This window comes from Manis javanica, chromosome 9 (assembly GCF_040802235.1).
Source record: "Manis javanica isolate MJ-LG chromosome 9, MJ_LKY, whole genome shotgun sequence".
Taxonomy (NCBI): domain Eukaryota; kingdom Metazoa; phylum Chordata; class Mammalia; order Pholidota; family Manidae; genus Manis; species Manis javanica.
In genome coordinates this window covers 67265137-67286339 of record NC_133164.1, presented here as the reverse complement: position 1 = coordinate 67286339, position 21203 = coordinate 67265137, and the positions used below count along the sequence as shown (strand labels likewise).

General features: G+C 40.3%; 1 protein-coding gene across 1 annotated transcript in view; it reads right to left on the bottom strand.

Annotated features, from left to right (window-relative positions):
* The window catches only part of DSG1 (desmoglein 1), a 34065-nt gene extending 17185 nt beyond the window's left edge, over window positions 1–16880 (bottom strand). Inside the window, exons 1-8 of the mRNA XM_017661754.3 lie at window positions 16668–16880; window positions 8346–8381; window positions 7951–8082; window positions 6622–6777; window positions 4892–5036; window positions 3254–3420; window positions 1867–2001; window positions 1392–1577 (exon numbers count right to left, since the gene is read on the bottom strand). Of these exons, the coding sequence (XP_017517243.1) occupies window positions 1392–1577; window positions 1867–2001; window positions 3254–3420; window positions 4892–5036; window positions 6622–6777; window positions 7951–8082; window positions 8346–8381; window positions 16668–16712 (1002 nt within the window). The 5' untranslated portion in view covers window positions 16713–16880. The remainder of the gene's footprint in view (window positions 1–1391; window positions 1578–1866; window positions 2002–3253; window positions 3421–4891; window positions 5037–6621; window positions 6778–7950; window positions 8083–8345; window positions 8382–16667) is intronic.
* Window positions 16881–21203: the final 4323 nt, after the last annotated feature.

Sequence of the window (21203 nt, the reverse complement as noted above, 5' to 3'; positions counted from 1 at the left end):
ACATATTGAACTTTCCACTTAGCTAAAATTTTCAATCTTTGCTCTAATGTTGGCTTTATTTGCAATTTTAAGAATGGCTATGAAATCATGTATAGGTATACATTTATACACACACACACACACACACACACACATTACTTTATCATCATAACCAAGGAGATAATCCATGATGTCATGTCTGGGAGAAAAATCATCATTTCATTTTACAGAGAGAGATATTGAGGACACATAGACTACTTTTCTAGAGGAAGGTACTAATTTGAGGTAAACTAGATTAGGACTCAGTTTCCCAGGCATCCATCCAATAGTAGCAGAAAGCATATGAACTTAATAGCCAGAGAAACCTGGGTTTGAACATCAGCTGTACCACTTACGGGCTGTGAAGACCTGAGCGGATTATACACTGTCTCTGAACCTCAGTGTGTTTATCTGCAGTGCAGGCCTGTGAGCTAATCTGCGGGGATGCTGTGAAAAATAAACAAGAGCCACTGCCTCTGTAAATACAAGCTGCAGGAATGGGGCACTTCTTGAAGATGCGGGAGACAGATGATCATGCATGCCTAGGGGAGCAGAACTCCTTGGGAGTCTAATTCCCAAGGGCTATGCTGAAGGCAGGAATACATGTCACCACGAGGAATACATATTGTGTGCATCACCATCCAGACACAGCTATTTCAGATTTTAAAAACTTGCTAAATCTTGTGGCACAGGGTGATGCCTCACCATCAGCTCCCCAGGAGTCAGATACTTTTTTCTCACATCTTAGAGGCAATTCTTCCACAAGTAAATGTGATGGATCATTAATGTAAGGGCACACAGGAGAACTCTGTTGCCTTGGGCAAATTTCTAGTGTATTTATGTTTGTAAAAGCCTTGGTCGGCAGCCCCAGTGAGATGAGAATGTGATAATCTTACAATTAGAGTAATTTAATTTTAATTTTATGATAACACACTTGAATAAACTACTTTCAATTTATGTGATGAATATATTCTTAGTGCATAATAATTGATGTACAATACTGATACAGACACTTTCTTTGTTAAAATGTTAAATCTTCTTTCAAAATATTCTTCAAATACCTTAAGACACAATCTTAAGGATTAATCATACTTTGTTGTAAGCATAAAATAAGATGCTTTCAGTTTATGTGAACTGTGAGAAGGCACTGCATTGATAGAAAAGAGTTTGAAGCTAAAGTTCAGTGCCTGTTTTTCTGAAATGATACAAGGAGAAAATCTCTCTGTGAAAAAGTTCTACGTTATATATAGTCCTTAAAACACAGTATTTTTATTCTTTCATCCACTCAAGTTTGTGAAATGTTAGCATCGTTTTAAGATTAACGTTTTGAAAAGAACCAAGAAAACAAAAAATCTAGGATAATTGTACCATACCTTAACCACCTTTAAAATTCCCACATTTGTTCTTTCATCCATTTCTATCTCAAACCAATTTCCTTCATTTCCAGAGATAAAGAAAATTACTGCAATCCAGTTTGCTGAGAACTCCTCGTCCAAATCGATTACTCTAATCTGGACCAAGTTTGAATCAAGAGTATTTTCTTTGATAGTTATTTTATACTGAAAGAAAGAAGTACAAAAATCTTAATGCAAATAATGTGAGAGAAGAGCTAGACTAGAGTTATAAAAAATGTTTATATAAAGAGTGTTCATTATATAGAAAAGGAATCTGTATTTATAATTTTACTTTTCATTGGTAAAAATCTTTTTTTTCACACAAGCCAAAGTCTTGTCTAACTTTGGGGTGTCTGTGTCTAAAGATAACATGCATACCTCTAATTAGAACTGTTTGAACAATTGTTAGAATGTAATGCATGTAAGGTTATTAATTGCAGAAATGAAAACTTACTGAAGACTGTTCCATGTATGGGATGTTGTCGTTGACATCGAGGATTTTAATGCTGCATTCACACTCTGCTGACATGCCATCTGCCCCGCCATCTCGGTCAGAGCCTCTTACAGCAAGAGAATACTGGCTGTATTGCTAAAAATATACAGTATAAACAATATCACAGCTGACATAGACATTATTCTTTGGCATAGACAAGAATATTGGCTCAACATTTACATAAATCTGATGGAGAGAGGGTAACATCGAATATTGAGAACTCACAAATCTCACATGTATCAATATGGAAGTTGCCACTTCTGTTCCCAACAATGCTTATCCAGCATCGTTTAAAAGAAGCAACAGTAAAAAAAAAAAAGATGTCCAGGGGTTGAAAAAGTTTATAAAGGGCAAAGCAGATCAACATGATCAGGAGAGAGACAAAGGTTTACCAAGAATTTATGCTGTAAAATTCCAAACCCTAAATAATTAGTCCCTGAAATGGGCAAAAAAGAATACAGAGACAAGTGGTTTGCGTTTATGGGGGTGGGGGCAGTGGGTTGTGGCAGTGGAGTTGTGGATGATCTGTCTTCCTGATTCTACCTAATGGTGCTTAAATTTTTAGAAGTTGGTAAAAGCTGTGTAGTCTTTCCCAGACACAGGAGTTTATGCATCCTCCTTCAGACTGTGGATGCAACTTTAGGGGAGTCATAGTTAGTGGCATCTTGAGGTCTCTCCATGAAGCCCAGGGCAAAAATAGCTGCCCTGGTGGTTTCCCAGTAATTGTGGAATTACTTCACCCTTTAGAGCTCCTGATGCTGAAGGAATCCCACTGGGCTGTATAAGTTGGAGAGAGAAAAAGCTAAATAGTCAATTTCTATCATTCTGATCCTGTAATTCATTTCCCAGAGTAATCCCTGGGCTGCCAGTAGGTGAGAGGAAGAAAATCTGTTACTGAATAAGCTTAGGGTATCCTGGGTTAAAGAAAGATGAACAGGTTTCTTAGCTTGTAAAAATTCTTGGAGTTTTTACCATGTTCACATGCACTGCAGCTTGCTGAGATGGGGTCATAAGAGCAAGTGCTCCTTAAATTCATTTTATTATAGAACACACTTTTTTTTTAAAGGAGCTTTTGCCTGTATTTTATATTTTTATGTACTCTCTGGATATAGGTTTCTTAAAGAGGCAAATCATAAATAGGTATAAAAAATGGCAGTACAAAATGTATTTGAGGAATCTCCATTTTTTTCATTTTGAAGGCATTTCCTATGTCATTGCCATTATGTGAAGAAATCATTTAATTAAAATTTGGAGCTTTTTTCTTTTTCTTTGACTTTCTTAGACATGATGCTTTTAGCACCACTGAAAAGTTTTGAGACTAACAACCCATTCAAGAGACAGTAATCACCTCTCGGTCTAGAAAATTATTCATTGTCCGTATTTCTCCAGTGTATCTGTTGATAATAAACATTGGTGAATCCAAAGGTTCCTGTCTTATGATCTTGAAGGCGATCTTTGAGTTCAAATTGTTTGGTTCATCGGCATCGGTAGCATTGAGAGTCATCACCAGTGTATCTAGAAATCAAGGAAAAATCATTGCAAACAGGCAGTTGGCATTTGTGTTCCCACGCGGTGCAGCGTGTGGCTCCCCCAGGGCCGGCACGTATAACGTGTGCTCTGTCATCTTCCCTTTTGGCTTCTTCAAAGTATCAGTATCTTAGCTCTTTTCTGTACTTCTGCCTTGACAAAAATAACACATTTTTACCAAGGCCCTAGACATTACTGATAGTTAGAAAACAAAGAAATGTTTTATTCTGCCTTTCCATTTCTCATTCTAGTATAATTCCTTTTTTTTTTCTTCTGTTTTAAGACTGCTATGGTGGAGCAAAAGGACATTAAGGCCAGAATGACTCTTTTCCGACTGCAGCACTTTCTAGCTGTATGACCTTGGCCTCAGTTTCCTCAGCTACACACGGGGGTAATACTAGTACAATCCTCACTGACTGCATGAAAGGATTACACAGATTAATGAGGGGAAATCATATGAGTTCCTACTGAATAATGCACACTTACAAATATACATTACTGCTCTGTTTTTTGTGGTCCCTAGTGATGTTGTGGGCACCTAGTAGGTTGAAAGATTTGCCTGCTTTAACTACATACCTTGTGCTATCCCCTCATCTTTTCCATGAATTGTATAATTTCTTATAAATTCAAGATGCCCTTACATTTTATTTTTCTTCATTAAAATACAGTAACTACCCTTTGAACTTTTAAAAGTACCATTCTAAGAATATTTGTTGTAAAAATTCACATGACACAGGAAGTAAAAATGGAATAGAAATCTGTTCTGTTTTCTCTAGTACCATCCTCCAGAGGCAAACACTATCTTTAGTTTCTTAGGTACATATGTCTGTAATTCTATAAATATATACAAACACATTTTTGGAAACAAACAGGTACATATGTCTGTAATTCTATAAATATATACAAACACATTTTTGGAAACAAACAGGGCCATATTTTACATACTATTCCATAATGTGAAGTTTTATGTAGGATGTTTTTGACAGGTAGATGCTCTATCTACTTTATAGGTGCTCTGGTGTCTCTCAGCCAGCACCACCGGAGACAACCAGCTGGTCTGTGCATGGTGGGCCAGCCAGGGGTAGGCTTATGATATGCGTCAGGTATATAAAATCAGTGATGTGAGTGAAAAGTGAACAAAACCTGTATTTATTGGGTCATGTGTAAGAGGGGGAAATGTTTGCTTTGAACTACTAGAGAGCTGGTGTGAGTTGCAGGGCGAAATCCTGCTATACTTTGGAGTTGTTCCTCGTATATGACAGGTTAGTGCTGCTTCCGCAGTGGAAGGGAAGCCATTACGGAGACTTCTCACCCCTTTCTGCTCTGGATGCTTTTCTAGACTGATCTCTTGCCTTTGGGACATAGTACCTTGATATAGTTTAGCCTCCAGTTGCCTGGATGTTAAGAGTGATCTGGAAGCCAATATATTCTTGTTCACTTAATAAAATAGACTACTTACTTGCATTAGAATTTTCTTCTATTTGTCCTATGAAAGTAGACATAGAAAACACTGGAGGGTTATCATTTATATCCAAAACCCTGACTCTGAGCTCAAGAATCCTCTCTAAATCTTGGCCCAGTGAATTCAGAGCCCGGCAATAGATCTAGGAAAGAAAAGAAGAAGAATTAGCTGGTGCAGCACACGTTTATGAAGTCTGTACTTTGCGTGGGCTCTGTGCGGGCTCTGGGGGCAGCTAAGAGGAAGGGGGCACCTTGTTTCCTGCTGGGCTGGACGTACGAGTAGTGCTGATGGTCAGCAGGGAGGATGGACATGAACTCAAATATCATGGAGGAAGGGTGACACAGTGAGAAATACAAAGGAAGAATAAAAAAGAGTGCTGGGACCTCATAGGAGAATGTAGTGGTTGGGATTCATCATGGAAGAGAATTTCAACAGGGAATTGGCAGAGCATTTCTAAGAAAAGGGATGCAGGTGGGGCAAGAAACGGAGCAATGAAAATGCACTGTTCGAAGTCAGGAGAAGGGGCGATGGGGCTGGAGGGTGTGGTAAAGGAGAGGCATGTGGGAGCTTTAAAGAAATAAGGTGCCTGAGCAAGGTGGTGGCCACGGGTGTTTGTATCATCATTATTATTCATATTTGAACTGTTCATAAGTTTAATGTATACTATTTTACTATGTGGTATTTCACATAAAAGTGCACTGTGCTTCAAGGAAAGCTAATAGGCTAATAGTTTGTAGGGGAAACAGTGCTAAGGAAGAATATAGATTTGGAATAGAAGCCTAGGTAATTGAGGCCGTCTGAGGAATGCAGGCAAGCAGCGTGAGTGGGCGGCTACAGTGCAGATTCCTGCTCGAAGGTGTTTTGGGATATGGATTGATGGAACTTTGAAAGAAGTAGTTACAAGATCAAGAAGAGTTTTCCTTTTCTTTATTTTTTTAAGTATTAATAAGTGCTGGCCATGGTGATAGATGGAAATGGAAGGAGCCAGACGGAGCAAGTGGAAGAGAGACCGAAAAGCGAAGTTGATGGGATAAGGATCTCAAGGAGACAGGTAATGATGGGACAATGGGCATTTCTTGGGATAAGCTGTGGGAAAAAGAAGAAAATCGATCCTTTATTTGGATTAAACGCAAATCACGTCTGGACTGGAGGAGAGAGAATTAACTGTGGGAGTTTGGGCTGGAGGGTCAGGCTTTTCAGTGAAGCTGGCCACCAGGCCAGCTGCTGACAGTGGAAATGAGGTGAAGGGTCGGCCACGGGCAGTGTAAGGAAGGAGGGAGAAGCAGTTCAGGATGAACTAAAATATCTCCAGGGCATATTCTGAGCTCAGGTGAGCTTGAGCAATGTGGACTTTTAATACAGTGGCTTTACTCAGAACAGGCTCTCTTGCCAGTTCCAGAATCAGCACTTGGCATCAGTTAAAGGAGTGGATATTCTCAACCGAGTTCAGTAAATAGAAGTATAAGTTAGGTACTTGGCCTTCCAAACAACATCTAGCTTCCCGCTAGGTACAGACCAGAGGTTACCATTTTTGCTGTCATTTAAATGAAACCTTCCTGCATCTAAATCTTTTGTTTCTCTTGGGTCAATGGATGCTCATGAGTTAAGAGACAACCACATATGCCTAATATTAAGGCTCTTGAAATCATATCAAGTCTGATCTGAGCTTAAGATAGTCCAAAAACAATTTAGGTCAGTACATATATATTGACATGGAGCCCACTTACAATGAAAAAAGGGGTGACCTCTCGATCAACTATGGATGTTATATTAATTTCACCAGTTTTCTGATTAATAATGAAGATTCCATAAGGTGGTTGGTCAATTCCTACTCCAGAGATGCGGTAGGTAACCTGCTGGTTTGCGGCACAGTCAGAGTGAATCTGCAGGAAGAGCACAGTGAAAACATCAGAGAGCAGACAGGAAGGGCTCTGTTTGATGTCTGACAGCTGTCTTTGCTGAGCATCGTTGAATGGGAGTACCTGTTATCCTTTTGGAAAATGACAGGAATGGAGAATTAAGTTCCTACACAAGTAGGGTAATCACAGCTCTAGCATTTTCAGTGGCAGCAGACAATGCAATAGAAGTTCAGTTTCTGTTTCTTCCAGTAAGGACAAAGTAAAATATCAGCCAATACACTGAAGCCTATGGGATCCCTGCTCTCTTATTCACTCAGCATCACCACCGTTCACACTGTTTCCAGGCTCTGTGCTGCCACTGGCACAGTGAGAGACTCCTCACACTTTTAAGGACTTAACCAATTTGTTATCACATACTTTGATCTTCTGATTCAAGTTTTTTTTTTATTGTAAAGCTTGAGAAGAAAGTTTTAAGTGTATTTACATAGGTGACGTTACTTGACTCTATGTAGAAGCCGTTAATTCTAAAAATGTGGAGGATGTATTATCAGAAAATCAAGGGGACGACCCCAGATAAGTGGTTATAGAAACCAGGACTCTTTCTCTGAAATAAAATATTGTGTGACTAAGCAAACCTTCCCGGGAGGCCTCTGTACATATATGTGTCAGTGTGTGTGCATCTGTATGTGCATCTGTATGTTTGTATGTGAGTCTGTGTGTGGGGATGTGTTTCTGAGTGTGTGCATGTGTATACAAAGGAAGATAATAGAAAATGAAAGGAAGAGAGAGTATGAAAAAGGCTACAATGTGAATGTTTATGGAAAAGCCATATTAGGAATTCAGCTCTAATGGATTGAGGCAAAAAGAGCACCCACGTGGACATAGATCCTCCGAAGGTACTGAGGGTTCAATTCTCATTTAAATCGTGATTTTGTTTCCTTTTCGAGTTTGTGGTAACACACGGTCACGTGTATATTCACTTTGGCAGTCAGGTGGGTCAATGTCCAACTGTTTACCTGAGTGCGTACATTTCTTAATGCACCTTTGAATAGCTCCACTTTTGACAGTCTGAGTGATGGAAGGTCTGTCCTATGTTGTGACTTTTCAGTGAGGTATGGTCATAACATATTTAAAAGACGCGTCCTGACACGCACCCCGGAGCCTGGCTCCCGGGTCGGGCCTGTGGGGCGCACTCACTTTGGCAATGGGGTTCCTCTTGGAGTTGTCCTCGCCCTCCCGGCAGGCTGCGGCGAACTTGATCCATTCGCGTTTCTGCCTCCTGATGGAATGCCACTTGATGGTTCCATTGTTGGTGTTATAATCTCTTACCTTGAGGTGCCAGGATAAAGCAATAGCGTTTGTTAATTTTTATTCATAATTCACATTCCACTGAAGCTTTGGGAGGAAAGGGTAATTTTAATGTCAGAGAGGGTGCTTTTACTGGGAAAATAGGTAGTTTTGACGATTTATTTATTTTGGCATGGCGTTCACTTTACTTATAAGGACGAATCTACTTTGGAAAATATGCTGTGACTCCCAAACCATTTTCCTTGCTTTTAATTTGGAAAAAAAATAGATTTGCTGTGTATTACCTGGATTCGAAATTCACTGTTAACTTCCACCACCACCTGTAAAAAATCAGAATCACAATAGTCAACTTACAGTTAAATGCTTTACAGTACATGCTATTCAATTATTTTAAAAAAAGATCAAAAAGTCCTGTGAATCACTGTAATTATTTTGTCAGTCTAGTAAGTAGTAGGTGGATCGGGTCCCTCTCGGGTCTGCTCGTGACGCCAAGGGTTCCTTTCCTTTGGTTTTTACTTTTCAGTTTTGCTCTTCTTTTTATTACTTTCATTTTTGTCCTCTGGTTAATTCACACACAGCCTGTGCAGATACTTGCGGTCTTATGAGTAGGATGTCTGAAGCCAGAACCCGGGAGGGGCGGTGGCTGGGCGCTCAGGCCCTCTTATAAGTCTTGCACCTGCAAAGCTGGAGATTGGCTGGTGCTATTCCATGATATTCAGCTAGTAGTTGTGATACTAGAACTTTTGACTACGGTCTCAGGGCTTGAGTAGAGGAAAAAGTTTTGGAGTGAAGAAAGGATATGAGGAAGAAAATATCTGGAAAGCGACAGAATATTTACTCACAGAAAGATTTTCTAGTATTTTTGAGACTCTTGGAAAGTGGTAATTTTTCTCTTTTTTTGGGGGAAATATCAGAATAAAAAGCTCTAAAATAAAAGCAGATAATTTCCTCTGAAAAAATGAGTGCATATTTCATGTCTTACTGTAAGTACTAAACAAAATAGGCATCAGTGCACGCTGATGTCCGAGAGGGAATCGGAGGAGTGCGGGGGCGAGTTGCTGGGTGAGCGGTTTTCACTTGTTTTTTTCTTCTGCATTAAATAATTTCCCTGCCTAACTGCCTCATTTCAGCTCTGGCCTTGATCTTTACATAGGAATTGTAGTGAAAAATCAGGATGACTTAAACTATTTTTCTGTAAAAACTAAAGGCATTTCTAAAAACACAGACATTTGTGTGTTAAGTTTAATACACCACAAAGACATTGTAAAATATCTAGTTAAAAACTAGGTGTGGACTTGAAGCCTAGTTTGCATTTATTAAGTTTTAAATTGCACTTAGAATTAATTAAAGATGGTTACATTTTTCATTTTTATTTCTCCTTAAATAAGAAATTTTTAACTTCTGTTTGATTTTCTCAGAATTGCAAAGTATGAAAACTGGTACTACAATTAGATTTTATCTGTATCACCAATAAAAGGAAACTGTAGTTTGCATTTTAAGCATACTAATAATAATTTCAAAGTATAGTAAATTCTTTATAGGTAGTTTCAATTTCACCACTAAGTAAAAATAAATTTTTAGTCTCCAGATACATCTTTTAAAAAATTTGCCATAACTGATAACTCAGGAAATGTTTATTTATTGTTGATATGAGTGGTATAGGAGACAAAGTTTTTATTAGAAGACGTAAGTACACATGGTATATACTCAATGTTAATTGTCATCATTATTACCTTATAATTCACTGACATATATTCTTCACAAACAGATATGGTCAATACTCTAATATCTCTACTTTATAGTTTAGGGTATTGAAGTTGTGGCTAAATATAAGCCAGTACAAATGAGCCCCAATTTGCATTTGAGGCATGGGTTTTACAATAAAGTATAAGACAGCCTATTCCAAACAAGTTACTGAATAAAATATACCACAAACAATTGACATTACAACTTTGAGAATTTAAAAAAATTCTTATTTTCCTCTAATCTCATATTACCCTTGTGATGAGGAATACCTGTGTACAATAAAGTAACAACAATAGTCGTAATACTAGGGGAAAAAAGAAAATGAAATGGCCCAAATGGTTTGGACAACGAACTGCACTGTTCCCGCAGAGCCCCACCTCAGGTGCAGAGGTGTTCACACCCACGCGTGCCTCTTGCTGCCTGTGGACTCGTGAGCACACTTTCCTCTTCCTTGCTGGGCGGTGTGGTCGGCAGTGTGAGGATACTTGGTCTGGAGGCCGTTTCCTCACAGCGACAGAACTGTGTGTGTGTACCTGTGGTCTGTCTCGTGCTGAGTGGCAGGCCCTGCTGTTTGTTTTGAAAAACTATGCCAGATGACTAAGAAACCTTCCACCTTTGTGAAGCTGGCTCCTTCTTTTTCCCAGGAGAGGCAACTTAGGCAGAAGACCAAGTACGTTGCACCATAGTGTCAGGCTCTCAATTAGATTCGTAATTAAAAAACTGCCAAGTCTGCTTAAAAATATGTCGTGTTGACATAGCCTGACTGTCTTTTGCTCAGAGTCTAGAATAAATTCTGAAACAAAGTCACTCCTGGACTTTCACAGGCAAAATAATGAGAGAAAAAGAGCACTTGGTAGAGGCAGAAAATTTTCAAGGTATTTCCTAAATTCTCTGAGCTTTTTCTCGTTTTAAAAGGACACAGGTAGACTAAATTATATTCAGTTACCTTTCCAATTCTAACACCACACCCCTGTGTGCAGCAGGAAAATATTGAAGGCTTTTTAATCATGGGAAGACACGATAAAATTGTTGGTTTAATAGATGGCTTGACAACAGGTGGTGGGAGTGGTGGGAAAGCAGCGCTTACAGGCCCCCAGCGCCTGAGTTCTGCAGGAGGTCAGGTCAGGGGCAAGAACCAGCTGAGCCCCAGAGGAGGCAGTGGGAATGGCCGGGACAGATCAAGGGAGATACAGATGGGTGAGCTTGACAGGGCTTAAGAGCAAGTAGGACGTGGGAGTCGAGAGGGGAGACACTCTGGAGACGCGAGGAAGGCAGTGGCAGGATGAAGCAGGTTGGAACACACTGTGTGCGATATGCCAGGGAAATGTCCTGGTAAAGATGCTAAGCAATTTGAAATATGTATCATCACCAGGAACCCGAGTTCAGGCCTAATAGGCAGATTTGAGAGACATCTGCTCAGATAGGATAGTTGAAATCATGGCAGAATTTTAATTCCCTAATGTGGAGAATCCAGCAAAGAAGCAGCCTGTGGCTGAGAATGAAATTAGGGGGATTCCTACATTTATGTAACTGGGAATAATGACAATAAACAAGAAATGAAGAAAGAGAAAATAACTGGCTAAAGAAATGAAGAGAAAATATAATGCATTTTATGGATGTCAAAGAAAGTGAGGATTGCAAGACACCTGGCGGGTTACCAAGTGTCAGATGATGTAAAAAGGTTGAGCAGAGTGAGTACTGAGGAAATCCCAGGGTTTTCTGTGGCTTTTCAGAGAATGCTTTCATTTGGTTGAATTGACTCTGGCAGACTGAAAGGACCAGGGAATAAGATGGTGAGGAAGAGGCCAAAAAGATGGTCACTGTTTAAAAAATTTGGTGATAAAAGGAAACAAAGATAAGATAGTAGAATTAGATGTAGCATCCCAGGAAATATTTTGGGAGAGGGAGACATGGATTTCTGAAGGCAGAGAAAGAGGGAAGTAGGAGATTCTGCTCTGAAGAGGGAAGGTTCAGAAAGAAGGTGCCCTCTGGAGGTGTGATGGACAGGGGAGGAGGGCATGGCCGAAGGGGAGAGCTTTGAAGACAGTTGGGGAGGAAGAGAGGAGGATGGAGGTTAAATTCAACCAATGATGAGACGGACTTTGAAGGACATTGTCCTGAATGGTCTAGACCTCTGCCCCAAAGTAAGGGTAAGGCAATGAGGGAAGCTGGACTCCTGGGTGAGCTGGGAACACGTGCTGTGGGGGCTGTGATGGACACTCGCTTGGAAATGAACGCAAGTGTTACCAGGCTGAGAATATCTCAGCTCTCTTGCCCACTGGATATGGGCTCAGGGTAAGCCACTTTGCTATTCGGTGCCTCCATGTCTTGTATATATAAAGCTAAAGCCCTTTCTAATTCAGTAACTGTAAGCCAGCAGTGAATCATTCACTCCCAGTGCATCCTTAGTGGGTCCCCTTTATTTCTATTTTAGTTGCTAATCCTCATAGTAAAAAAAAAAAAAGCCACAGGACACAAAATTGCATGCTGATTTCAATGATTCTCCAATTACACTCATTTTTAGTTTTTCTCTTTTGTTATTGAGGTTTACATTTCTTTGCAAATAATGAAGCAGTCTTGAAAGTAATAAGTTATTTTCATAAGGAAAACCTTTTGCATTTGATAGTTGTGAAGTGCTCTTCCACAGCCACTCAGTAGTTGTTAAGTATAAAATTATAACATTTGTTAATTGTATTTTACATTGCAAGGCTGAAGTTAAGACAGAGCTAAAATATAATAATTTGTTTCTTTTTAAAAGCCTCCCCTTTTATCTTTCCTGTGTATTATTTGGATAAAAACTATCAGTCTGGAGTTGAAAACACCTTGATGGGTTAATTTCTTTTATTTGTGAGTTGGTTTATTTATTTATTTAGTTGATAAATGCATATCAAATGTGTATTATGTTGATCCAATGCTCGATTAAGACTTCTAAAGGGCTCAAGCCCTAAAAATATTCTGGTACACCTTAGATGGAATGCAAAGCAAATGTCATACTACCCCATAAAAATAAGTGTTAGGGAAATTAATTGTGATTATTCCTATGTCTAATTCCTTGATGACTTTTTGGGGCATGTGGGGCAGAGAAATAAAAACTACAGAAAAGTTCTGTTCTGGTGCCTCTACTTTGTGTAGTTAAATATCTATTGAGCAATCCTGAACTGGATGGAGCGGGGCACAATGAAGGATATAAAATGAGTCAGACACAGAACCTGCCCTCAAATGACTTACAGTTGAGTAGTTTTATAAGCAACAGCCTATCATTAAGCAAGCGTAAAAGGCTGCACTCCATTCCCATAGGCCAGTTGAGAGCTGTCTCAGCAGCAGGTAGCATTTAAACTGCTGTGACGTGCTGCAGTGCATTAAAGGAATTTGCATGCCAGGCATCACCAGCTAGGGTGGCATGACCCACACTCTGTAAGGGTGTCCCCTCTCTAGCAGGGGCCCAGGAAATCTAACTGCAGTGCCCGTTGTCCTTTCTGCGCACACAGTAGTTAGGTAATGCCCATTAGCACACAGGGATGCCCAGCAACAATGTCCTTGGAGAATGCTCAGTGGAGAAAAAGCTCTCAGGACTTAAGTGGCCTGGGTATAGACAGCAGTGTTATTCTTCTAGATTCATGAACTTTGTAAAATAGGTGAATTTGTCCCTTACAATTTTTCTATTCCCTAAATCAGGTTTGGCAAAACATTTTTACGCTGTGGCAACTCAAACCAATTGAATGATGATATATTTGTATTCCCTGTTTTCATAAATGTGTCAGAAGATGATGATCCTAAATTTGCACTGAAATAATAAAGCATTTATGAACATCTTATAAATGGTAATGATTTTTCTTAGCTGCAGTTTATACCAACATCTATATCACTATAGTATATGCACAAGAAAGTATAAAGAATCCTCTCCTTTCACTTGTCTTCTGTTTGGTCTGTGCTTGTTAGTCCTTCTCTTACTTTAGGCATTGGTGAACACAATTACAGGAATTTAAGATGTCTGGCTTAAATAAGCTGATGAACTGCATAATGAAGTATGTATTATGTTTCTATGTCTTTTAGCCTGAATGCTGTGAAATACTCTGAAAGGCTCCTGCTTATTTCCAAAATATTTTCAGCTAAGTTCAAATTGTGGAGTTCATTTGTCAGGTGGTCAGAGGATGGTGTTTTTTTTTTAAAGCTAATATTATTATAGAAAGAGGAGAAGCTAGGCTAGTATGGTGAACTGAAGCATGCATAATAAACAGATAGATTTATTTGTTCTTTGAATGCACATGGCAGACGTTTGCCTTTACAGAAAAAGACACCTTGTGATTTGTGTTGATTTGAGTTCACTTAGTGAACCCAGCAAAGTTCCAAGTGATTTTCAAAAATCATTAGCACTGTAAACATCCTACTTCCTCTGTTTTGCTTCCACATGGTGAGCATGCCCAGCCTATCCCACTGTCATGACCATTCACAGGGGTTGTTTCTGGCGGCTGCATAGGTAACATTGTTCTCTGGCCTAGATACATCCTAGCCCCCTCCCCTGCCCAAATGCTAATTTTGTGAAAATGAAAAAGAATGAAAAATACATGCAGAATCAGTAACATTTACTTGGCTTGCAGTGTTATTTATAAAAGGTGGAGGCTGTTGTGTGTCCTGGAGGTTTGTCCGAATGATGGAATGGTCACGAGGCAGTCTTGCTCACTATAAAAGCACGTTCTTAAGCTTCCTTCTCCCTGATCAGACCCATTAGGCTGAACAAGGTCTAACACCTCCAGGTATATTGAGCAAGCTCCACAACATGCTTGTAAATAGATGGTTGCCCAGCTCTCAAATGGATTTGCATGAAAAATACTACCAGTTTGAATTCTTAAATAAAAATTGCCCAAATATGCTTCCTACTATAAATTTTTTCTTACTGACTTTGAGCAGCAAATACACTTCACATAGTTTTGTGTGTGTGTGTGTGTAAGAGCAAGCATTTATAGTGAAGGTCTCATAAGGGTGAGTGGAAGAGGTTGCTATAGAGGTGGTGAATTTTCAGGAAAAAATGAAGGTATTTTGAAGCAAAAATAGTTTGGATAACTCCAAAGGATATTTATCCAAATCATTCGATAAAATTGGTGGTAAAAATAAACTGATTTTCCAAACGTTAGAAAGTGAAACATTTTACAAAAAAAGTTACAGTAATGTGAAAATAAGACACTTAATTGATTCTAGAATAAGTTCTTTGAGAAATGATTTTCATAAGGTATATGAGAAACTTGCAACAGATCCCCAAGCAAAATATGGAAACAGTTCACAAACAATCAAACAGACTCAGAAAAGAAAGTAAAAATGCCCAGGAACGTCTCCGCATAAAAAGAGAGGAAAATTCAGTGGGGACACTCGATTTTGATAAAATGACACATTTTACTGAAGAATGACTAACCAGAAAGAGGTTGTTTAAAGGAGTTTTATAGGATGCAATTAATTAGAAATAATCATAAAAATAAAGAAATAAAGTGTCTTATAAAGTCAATGAAAGTACATAAATATCTGATTAAATTTTAATCAACAAAAGTCTATAATGGTTCCTAATGGACCAAATTTTTATGAAATTAAAAACAAAAGTATTTGATTATTTCACGATACACAAATGCTCCCATGTTCAGATGTATCACACTCATTAACCTCTGCCACATCCCCAGTTACGGTGTCAACTGATCCTAAAAATCCATTAAAACATTCATAGATTAGGACTCAAGCTTGAAGGTCAGCTTGGAACTAAAGCTGCCAACTTGTTGATGCTCATTTATAATTTAGAACCAAATCCACTCGCTATGACCTCTCTTAATCAAGAAACTGAATTCAAATTAACCAGCATACTTTGAATCAAAGACCTAACTTCTTATTTTAGAAACTCAGCAATCCAGTTAAAAAATTAAGCAAGTGGAAACAAATACGAACCACAGTGCTATGTCCTGCCAAATTGGAGGGCAGTTTACCCAGCACTTGCCTCTTGGATTACATTAACCTCACTGTGAGAGAGGCTGTGATTTTAAAATTTCCGGCATAAGGGAAATGGAGGTATAGCATTGGTGTTGCACTTAGTATTATCCCTAAAAAGGAAAAATTAGTAAAGTGTGTGGGGAGAGGGCAGTGATAAAGCATTTCATTACATCTGCCTGACCACCAGATGTACAGTTTTCTTATCACAGTCATTATGGACTTCCCAGTAAGAACCAGTATTGTAATAATTATACTTCTTAATTATAGCCATGCCTTCACCTCTGTGTCATTTATAAATCTCCTACACAGCCATGCTTCTTGTAACAAAATATGTTGTTTTAAATAAAATCATAGTTTAGCAGTGGGTGTTAGTCATACGGATCTCAGCCACACAGGAAACCACAAAAACATGGATAGTAAGGCCAGCTACAAACTGCTGTGATTTTAATTTATATGGCTCCTAGTTCTATGTCTTAACAATTTTTGTGCATTTACCAGAAAAGATACCAAGAGAATGGGAAAATGTTTAGGTTAAAAATCAGGACACACCCGTGATATTAGTTTAAACGACAACCTGCAGAAGAGAATTTGAACAGGATGCTGTTAAGCAGTGATTTGACTTTGCCAAATTCAATGTTTTCCCAGCATGACCTGGCGATGTCATGCTGTCAGAGATGTGCTATGATGAGCAGACACTGAGGCATTAGTATGAACTTGAGTCTTCAATTAAAGAGAAACACTACTTAAAAATCTAGTTCATAAAATCACCTTGTCATTAACATAAAATTTTAATGGGTTTAAGTTAGAAATAACATGAAATAACACTTTCTAAAAAGCTCTCACTTGTTCACACTGAGAATGATTATGAAGGGTTTTTAGCAGAAAATGCTTACCAGAAAAACGAACAGCACCACAGCTGTTCTGACGTGCCGGTCCATTGTTGCCGGTTCTCTTACATCCAAGACCAAGGGAGTTCTGTTTCTTCTTCTCTGTTCTTTTTCTTCCCCCCACTCAGCTGGTGTCAGATTAAAATAATTTCAGTAGATGTTCCTACATGCAGGCTTTGAGGTGTTTCTGCCTTGACTGGGCGCGGGACTGAAGGTACGTATAACCAGTCTAAATCCCCACCCTAAAAACTTGGGCTGGTCTCGTCAAAAAGCTTGACAAGATCATCATTGCTCCCAGGTAAAAGCTTGGGACACACCCTTCTTCCAGCTGAGAGACAGCTGCTCTCTGTGGAGCTGGAGGAGTCACTCCTTTGCTGAAGGTTTTCAGTGTTAGGCATTAGAAATGATCAGAAGTATGCAGATTTATAAAACTGAGAGGAGCTCTTCACCCTGTGCCTTATCTACAGGTTGTTTAGTTTCTTCCCTCTTAAAAAGGCAAGTGTGATGCTTATGTTATTTAAAGAGGGTTATCCTGCCCATCCTCATAGCCAACTCTCAGGTCACAGTGGGAAGTGATGAACGTCAGATTTCAGGGGATGTTAGGAAACATTCAGTCATTTTCTAAGCTGTTGTTTAAGAGACAGAAAATTTCCTAATGTTGAGAGCGAAGATTTTTTTTAACCATTCATTCAAGCAAGGAAAACTCTGATACTTACATTATAGGGTCCTCTGCAAGTCGCAATTCCCTTTACGTCCCTCACCTCAGCCTAAATTCAGGAAAGCCTCTGTTTCCTCTCTAAATAAATGTCTTCTCTTTCCAATTATTTTCCTGTCTTTAAGATTCTGAATTTTTTTTCAAATGCAGAAAAGCAAAACATAAAATATCAATAAACCAGATTAAAAGTAAACAATCACAACCACCATTTAAAACTCCCGTTGATAATTTTTGAAATGAGGATTGGTGTCTGAAGTACTTAGCAGAGACACAGAAACCTGCCCTTCAGGTGAGGGGGGTTGGAAGTCAGTGACTTCTCATGCCCAAGCCTAGAGCCAAGAGTGTGCGGTGAGCCAAGAGTCTGCACACGGAGCCAGTTAGAACATGGGGATTGCATTGAAGAAACGGCTGCCCACACAGGCAGGTGGTGAGCTGGACGCAGCCTGGAGGTCTGGGGCAGAAGTGGTGAGAGGTACCGCTCACACCGCAGCGTGTGAACGGCTCTCGAGAAATCTTCTCTTCACCCTGCAATGTCTAGTATGAATACCGCAAGTGGCAGGAAGCCTGGGGAACTTGCAGGCGCAGTCTGGAACAAAAGACTGCTCTGAGGCAGTGCCTTTCTGGTTATGCTCAGAAAGATGCTAAAGATGTCCCAGAAAGGAAAGGGGTCTCTGAGAGTCAGAGGTTCCGCAGAACGCTGTCATTTCACTGCACGTGTGGGGCAAAGAGGGTTACTCAATAGTGGCTTGGAATTTCACGTTTTTCCTTATGGGGCTGAGAGAGAAGGAGATAGGCGACTGGTTCTGACCTTTAGTGAATAAGAATGCTTATGACAGGATTGGTTCATGTGAAAAAACAAAAGGGGTTTGTCAGGCCAAATCAGTTGAGTAAGATAGAATGTGAGTGTCCACTGTGACTTAGACTGAGTCCTGCGTTAGTAGCAGGGCTGTGTGACTACAAACAATGGAAGACTCACAGCTGAAAGGCCGACTCCCGCAGTCTGCCCGTGGCCAACGAGAGTCATACCCACCTTGTGCTCAGGGCATGGCTCGAGGGTGCTCACAGGCCTTCCTCACCCATCGGATGACTTCCCGAAGCCCAGCCCTGGCTCCACGCCTGCCCCAGTGCCCTGCTCCAGCGCCCCAGACAACGGGAGCATCCAGCAGCTGCTGGAGAGGAGGTGTGGTGGAGCCCCAGTGGTGCCCAGTAGTGCCCACGGTGCCCAGCAGTGCTCATTTTGACTGTTGCATGAGATCTAGTGACATCAAGCACAGTGGGAACGGGAGTTCATGAGTCACCGCCCCTCCTCCTTCCACTTCCTCCCCTGCCTTTTCTCTTTCCTACTCATTTTAGGTCCCTAGCACGGCCTTGTCTAATGCGGCTTTCTGAAGTTGTGAATGTCTCCCTCTGCGCTGTCCAGAGTGGTAGCCACCAAGCACGCATGGGTCTTGAGCATGTGGGATGTGCCTAATGTGACTGAACAACTGAATTTTTAGCTTCATTTAATTCTGCTAATTTAAATTTAAGTAAACGCACATGACCAGGGATTACTGTGTTGCAGTGCCGAAAAGTTAGCACATCATCGTTTTCATTATCTTCCATCTATTCTAAGCTTCAACTCCTGTTTTTTTTTTTAATCAAATTAAACTCCCTTTCATTAAACCCACCCTATTCCTTTTCTCAACAGAGGGAACTCTGGCTTAGTTTCAGGACCTGGTAGTTCCCTTTCCCCTTGTATTCCTGTGATGTCAGTTGGCCTTGTCTCCAGTCCTGACTCCTGACTCATCCTAATTCCTAACACCAAGGAGTTAAGACGCTTTCCAACATATGCAACTCCAACTCGTTTCTGTGTTCCCATGGTCTCAGTTACTCTTTCAGCCGCCTGACCTGTAACTGCCGTCCCACACCTGCGCCGCTCCACTCCCGCGCTGCATCTGTCCAGCCTCCCTGCCCTGTTTTCACTCTGAACAGCGCTCAGCATGTGGACTGCCACACACATACCAACAGTTCTCATTTCGTGGAAAATTTAGGAAACTTGGAGTGTTTTCCTGTTTGGAATTTCCCTGGTCAGCTGACAGATTTTCTCACAGGGACCAAAACTCTCCTAGGAAAAGATTTTCCTCTCCCTCATAAGGCCCAGCAAGCACTAGGATGTCATCCCAAGGGCCTACATTTCTGTATTTGTTCACAGCTTGGGATCCTGACATGTCTTTTTAAGGACAAAATAGCATCTTTCGCTAACAGTGATGGCTTCTACTGATTTGGTATTTCTTAAGCCTAATTAAAGCAACTGACTGTTTATTCCCCTTTATTTACACAGCATGCATAGCCAAGGACTCCTGCATCTCAGAGAAACCCTGTGGCATATTCATGTTACATATGAACCTCTACATTCATATATGTGTCTAATCAGCTCTACACATTGTCTACAAAATAGGTGAAAGATAAAAATGAATGTTAAAAATGGAAAGGAATTTTCTCTTAACAACAACAACAAAAAAAGCAGTCCCTGTGTGCTGACCTCCAATGAGTTCTGCACAGTGGTAGAGAGGGCATGTCAAAGTGTGGGCAAAGGGTCTGTTTGTTTCTATGCAGAAGATCAAGGCCTAGCTTGGATACCCAGAAAATGAACTAAGATACGATATGAGGAGGAGCTTCCGGCATCAGCACTCTCTGGAGGACTCGTGCCGGGGGATGATCATCAAAAAGCCTCCACAGGGATCCGGGCGATGCTGCAGTCGTGGCTGCGTCCACCCCACCGTTTCCTGGACTTGCCATTGGAATGAGGAGGGAGATGTCTAGGCTGGCATGTGCGTATAGTGAGACAACGAATTTGACCGGATCTGTACTGTTGGAACTCAACCAGGAGTTGGGAGGGGTGCAAGGTGTAGCACTCCAAAATCTTATGACTATAGACTATCTACGGTTAAAAGGACATATGGGACGTGAACAGATCCCAGAAATGGGCTGCTTTAATTTGTCTGATTTCTCTCAGACTGTTCAAGTACAGTTGGACAATATCCATCATATCATAGACAAATTTTCACAAGTGCCTAGGGTGCCTAAATGGTTTTCTTGGCTTCACTGGAGATGGATGGTAATTATAGATTTGCTTTGTTTATGTCACCGTATTCCTATTATGTTAATATGTGTGTGCAAATTAGTTAGTAGTTTAAAACCTATACATACTTAAGATACTCTACAAGAAGATATGTCAAAGAAATAATCAATCCTCCCATGTTTTCGTCCATATGCTACCTCTATAACTTTTCTTCTTCCTTCCTAATTACAACCCTTAAATAGAATTCGTGCCTCATATCGAAGTTACCGAGTATCATAATTCCTCCAGGTGGTAAAGATACCTCGAGACAAGTGCTGGGCATAGAAGCCACAGGGCATAAATCTGCAAAGAAGTAAAAAGCTAACCTTTTCAAACAATATGGCTTCTCTCTCACTTACCAAGTTTACATTTCCCTGTATGGCCCCGGAAGATGACTGGTTAGCCAGAGACGGGTAAGATTCCTCAAGGGAGGAACAACCTAAGACAGGCACAGTCGCAGGGGGGCCATCAGGTGAGAAATTGGGGAACAACAGTGGTGAAGCTTAGAACCTCACCCCCTCCAGTGTTGAGAGAAAGCTTCTGCATCCATGGATGTCTTATTGCCCTTGTCTAGCTCGGATTAGCACATAGTCTACAGGCACACACCTGATCATCTACAATTGCTCTCTTACAACACTAAACTATGTTTTCTACCTTTATCTTGCATCTACCTACCACTTCAGCAGTTTATTAAAAATAAAAATAAGAATAATAATAATAAAGGGAG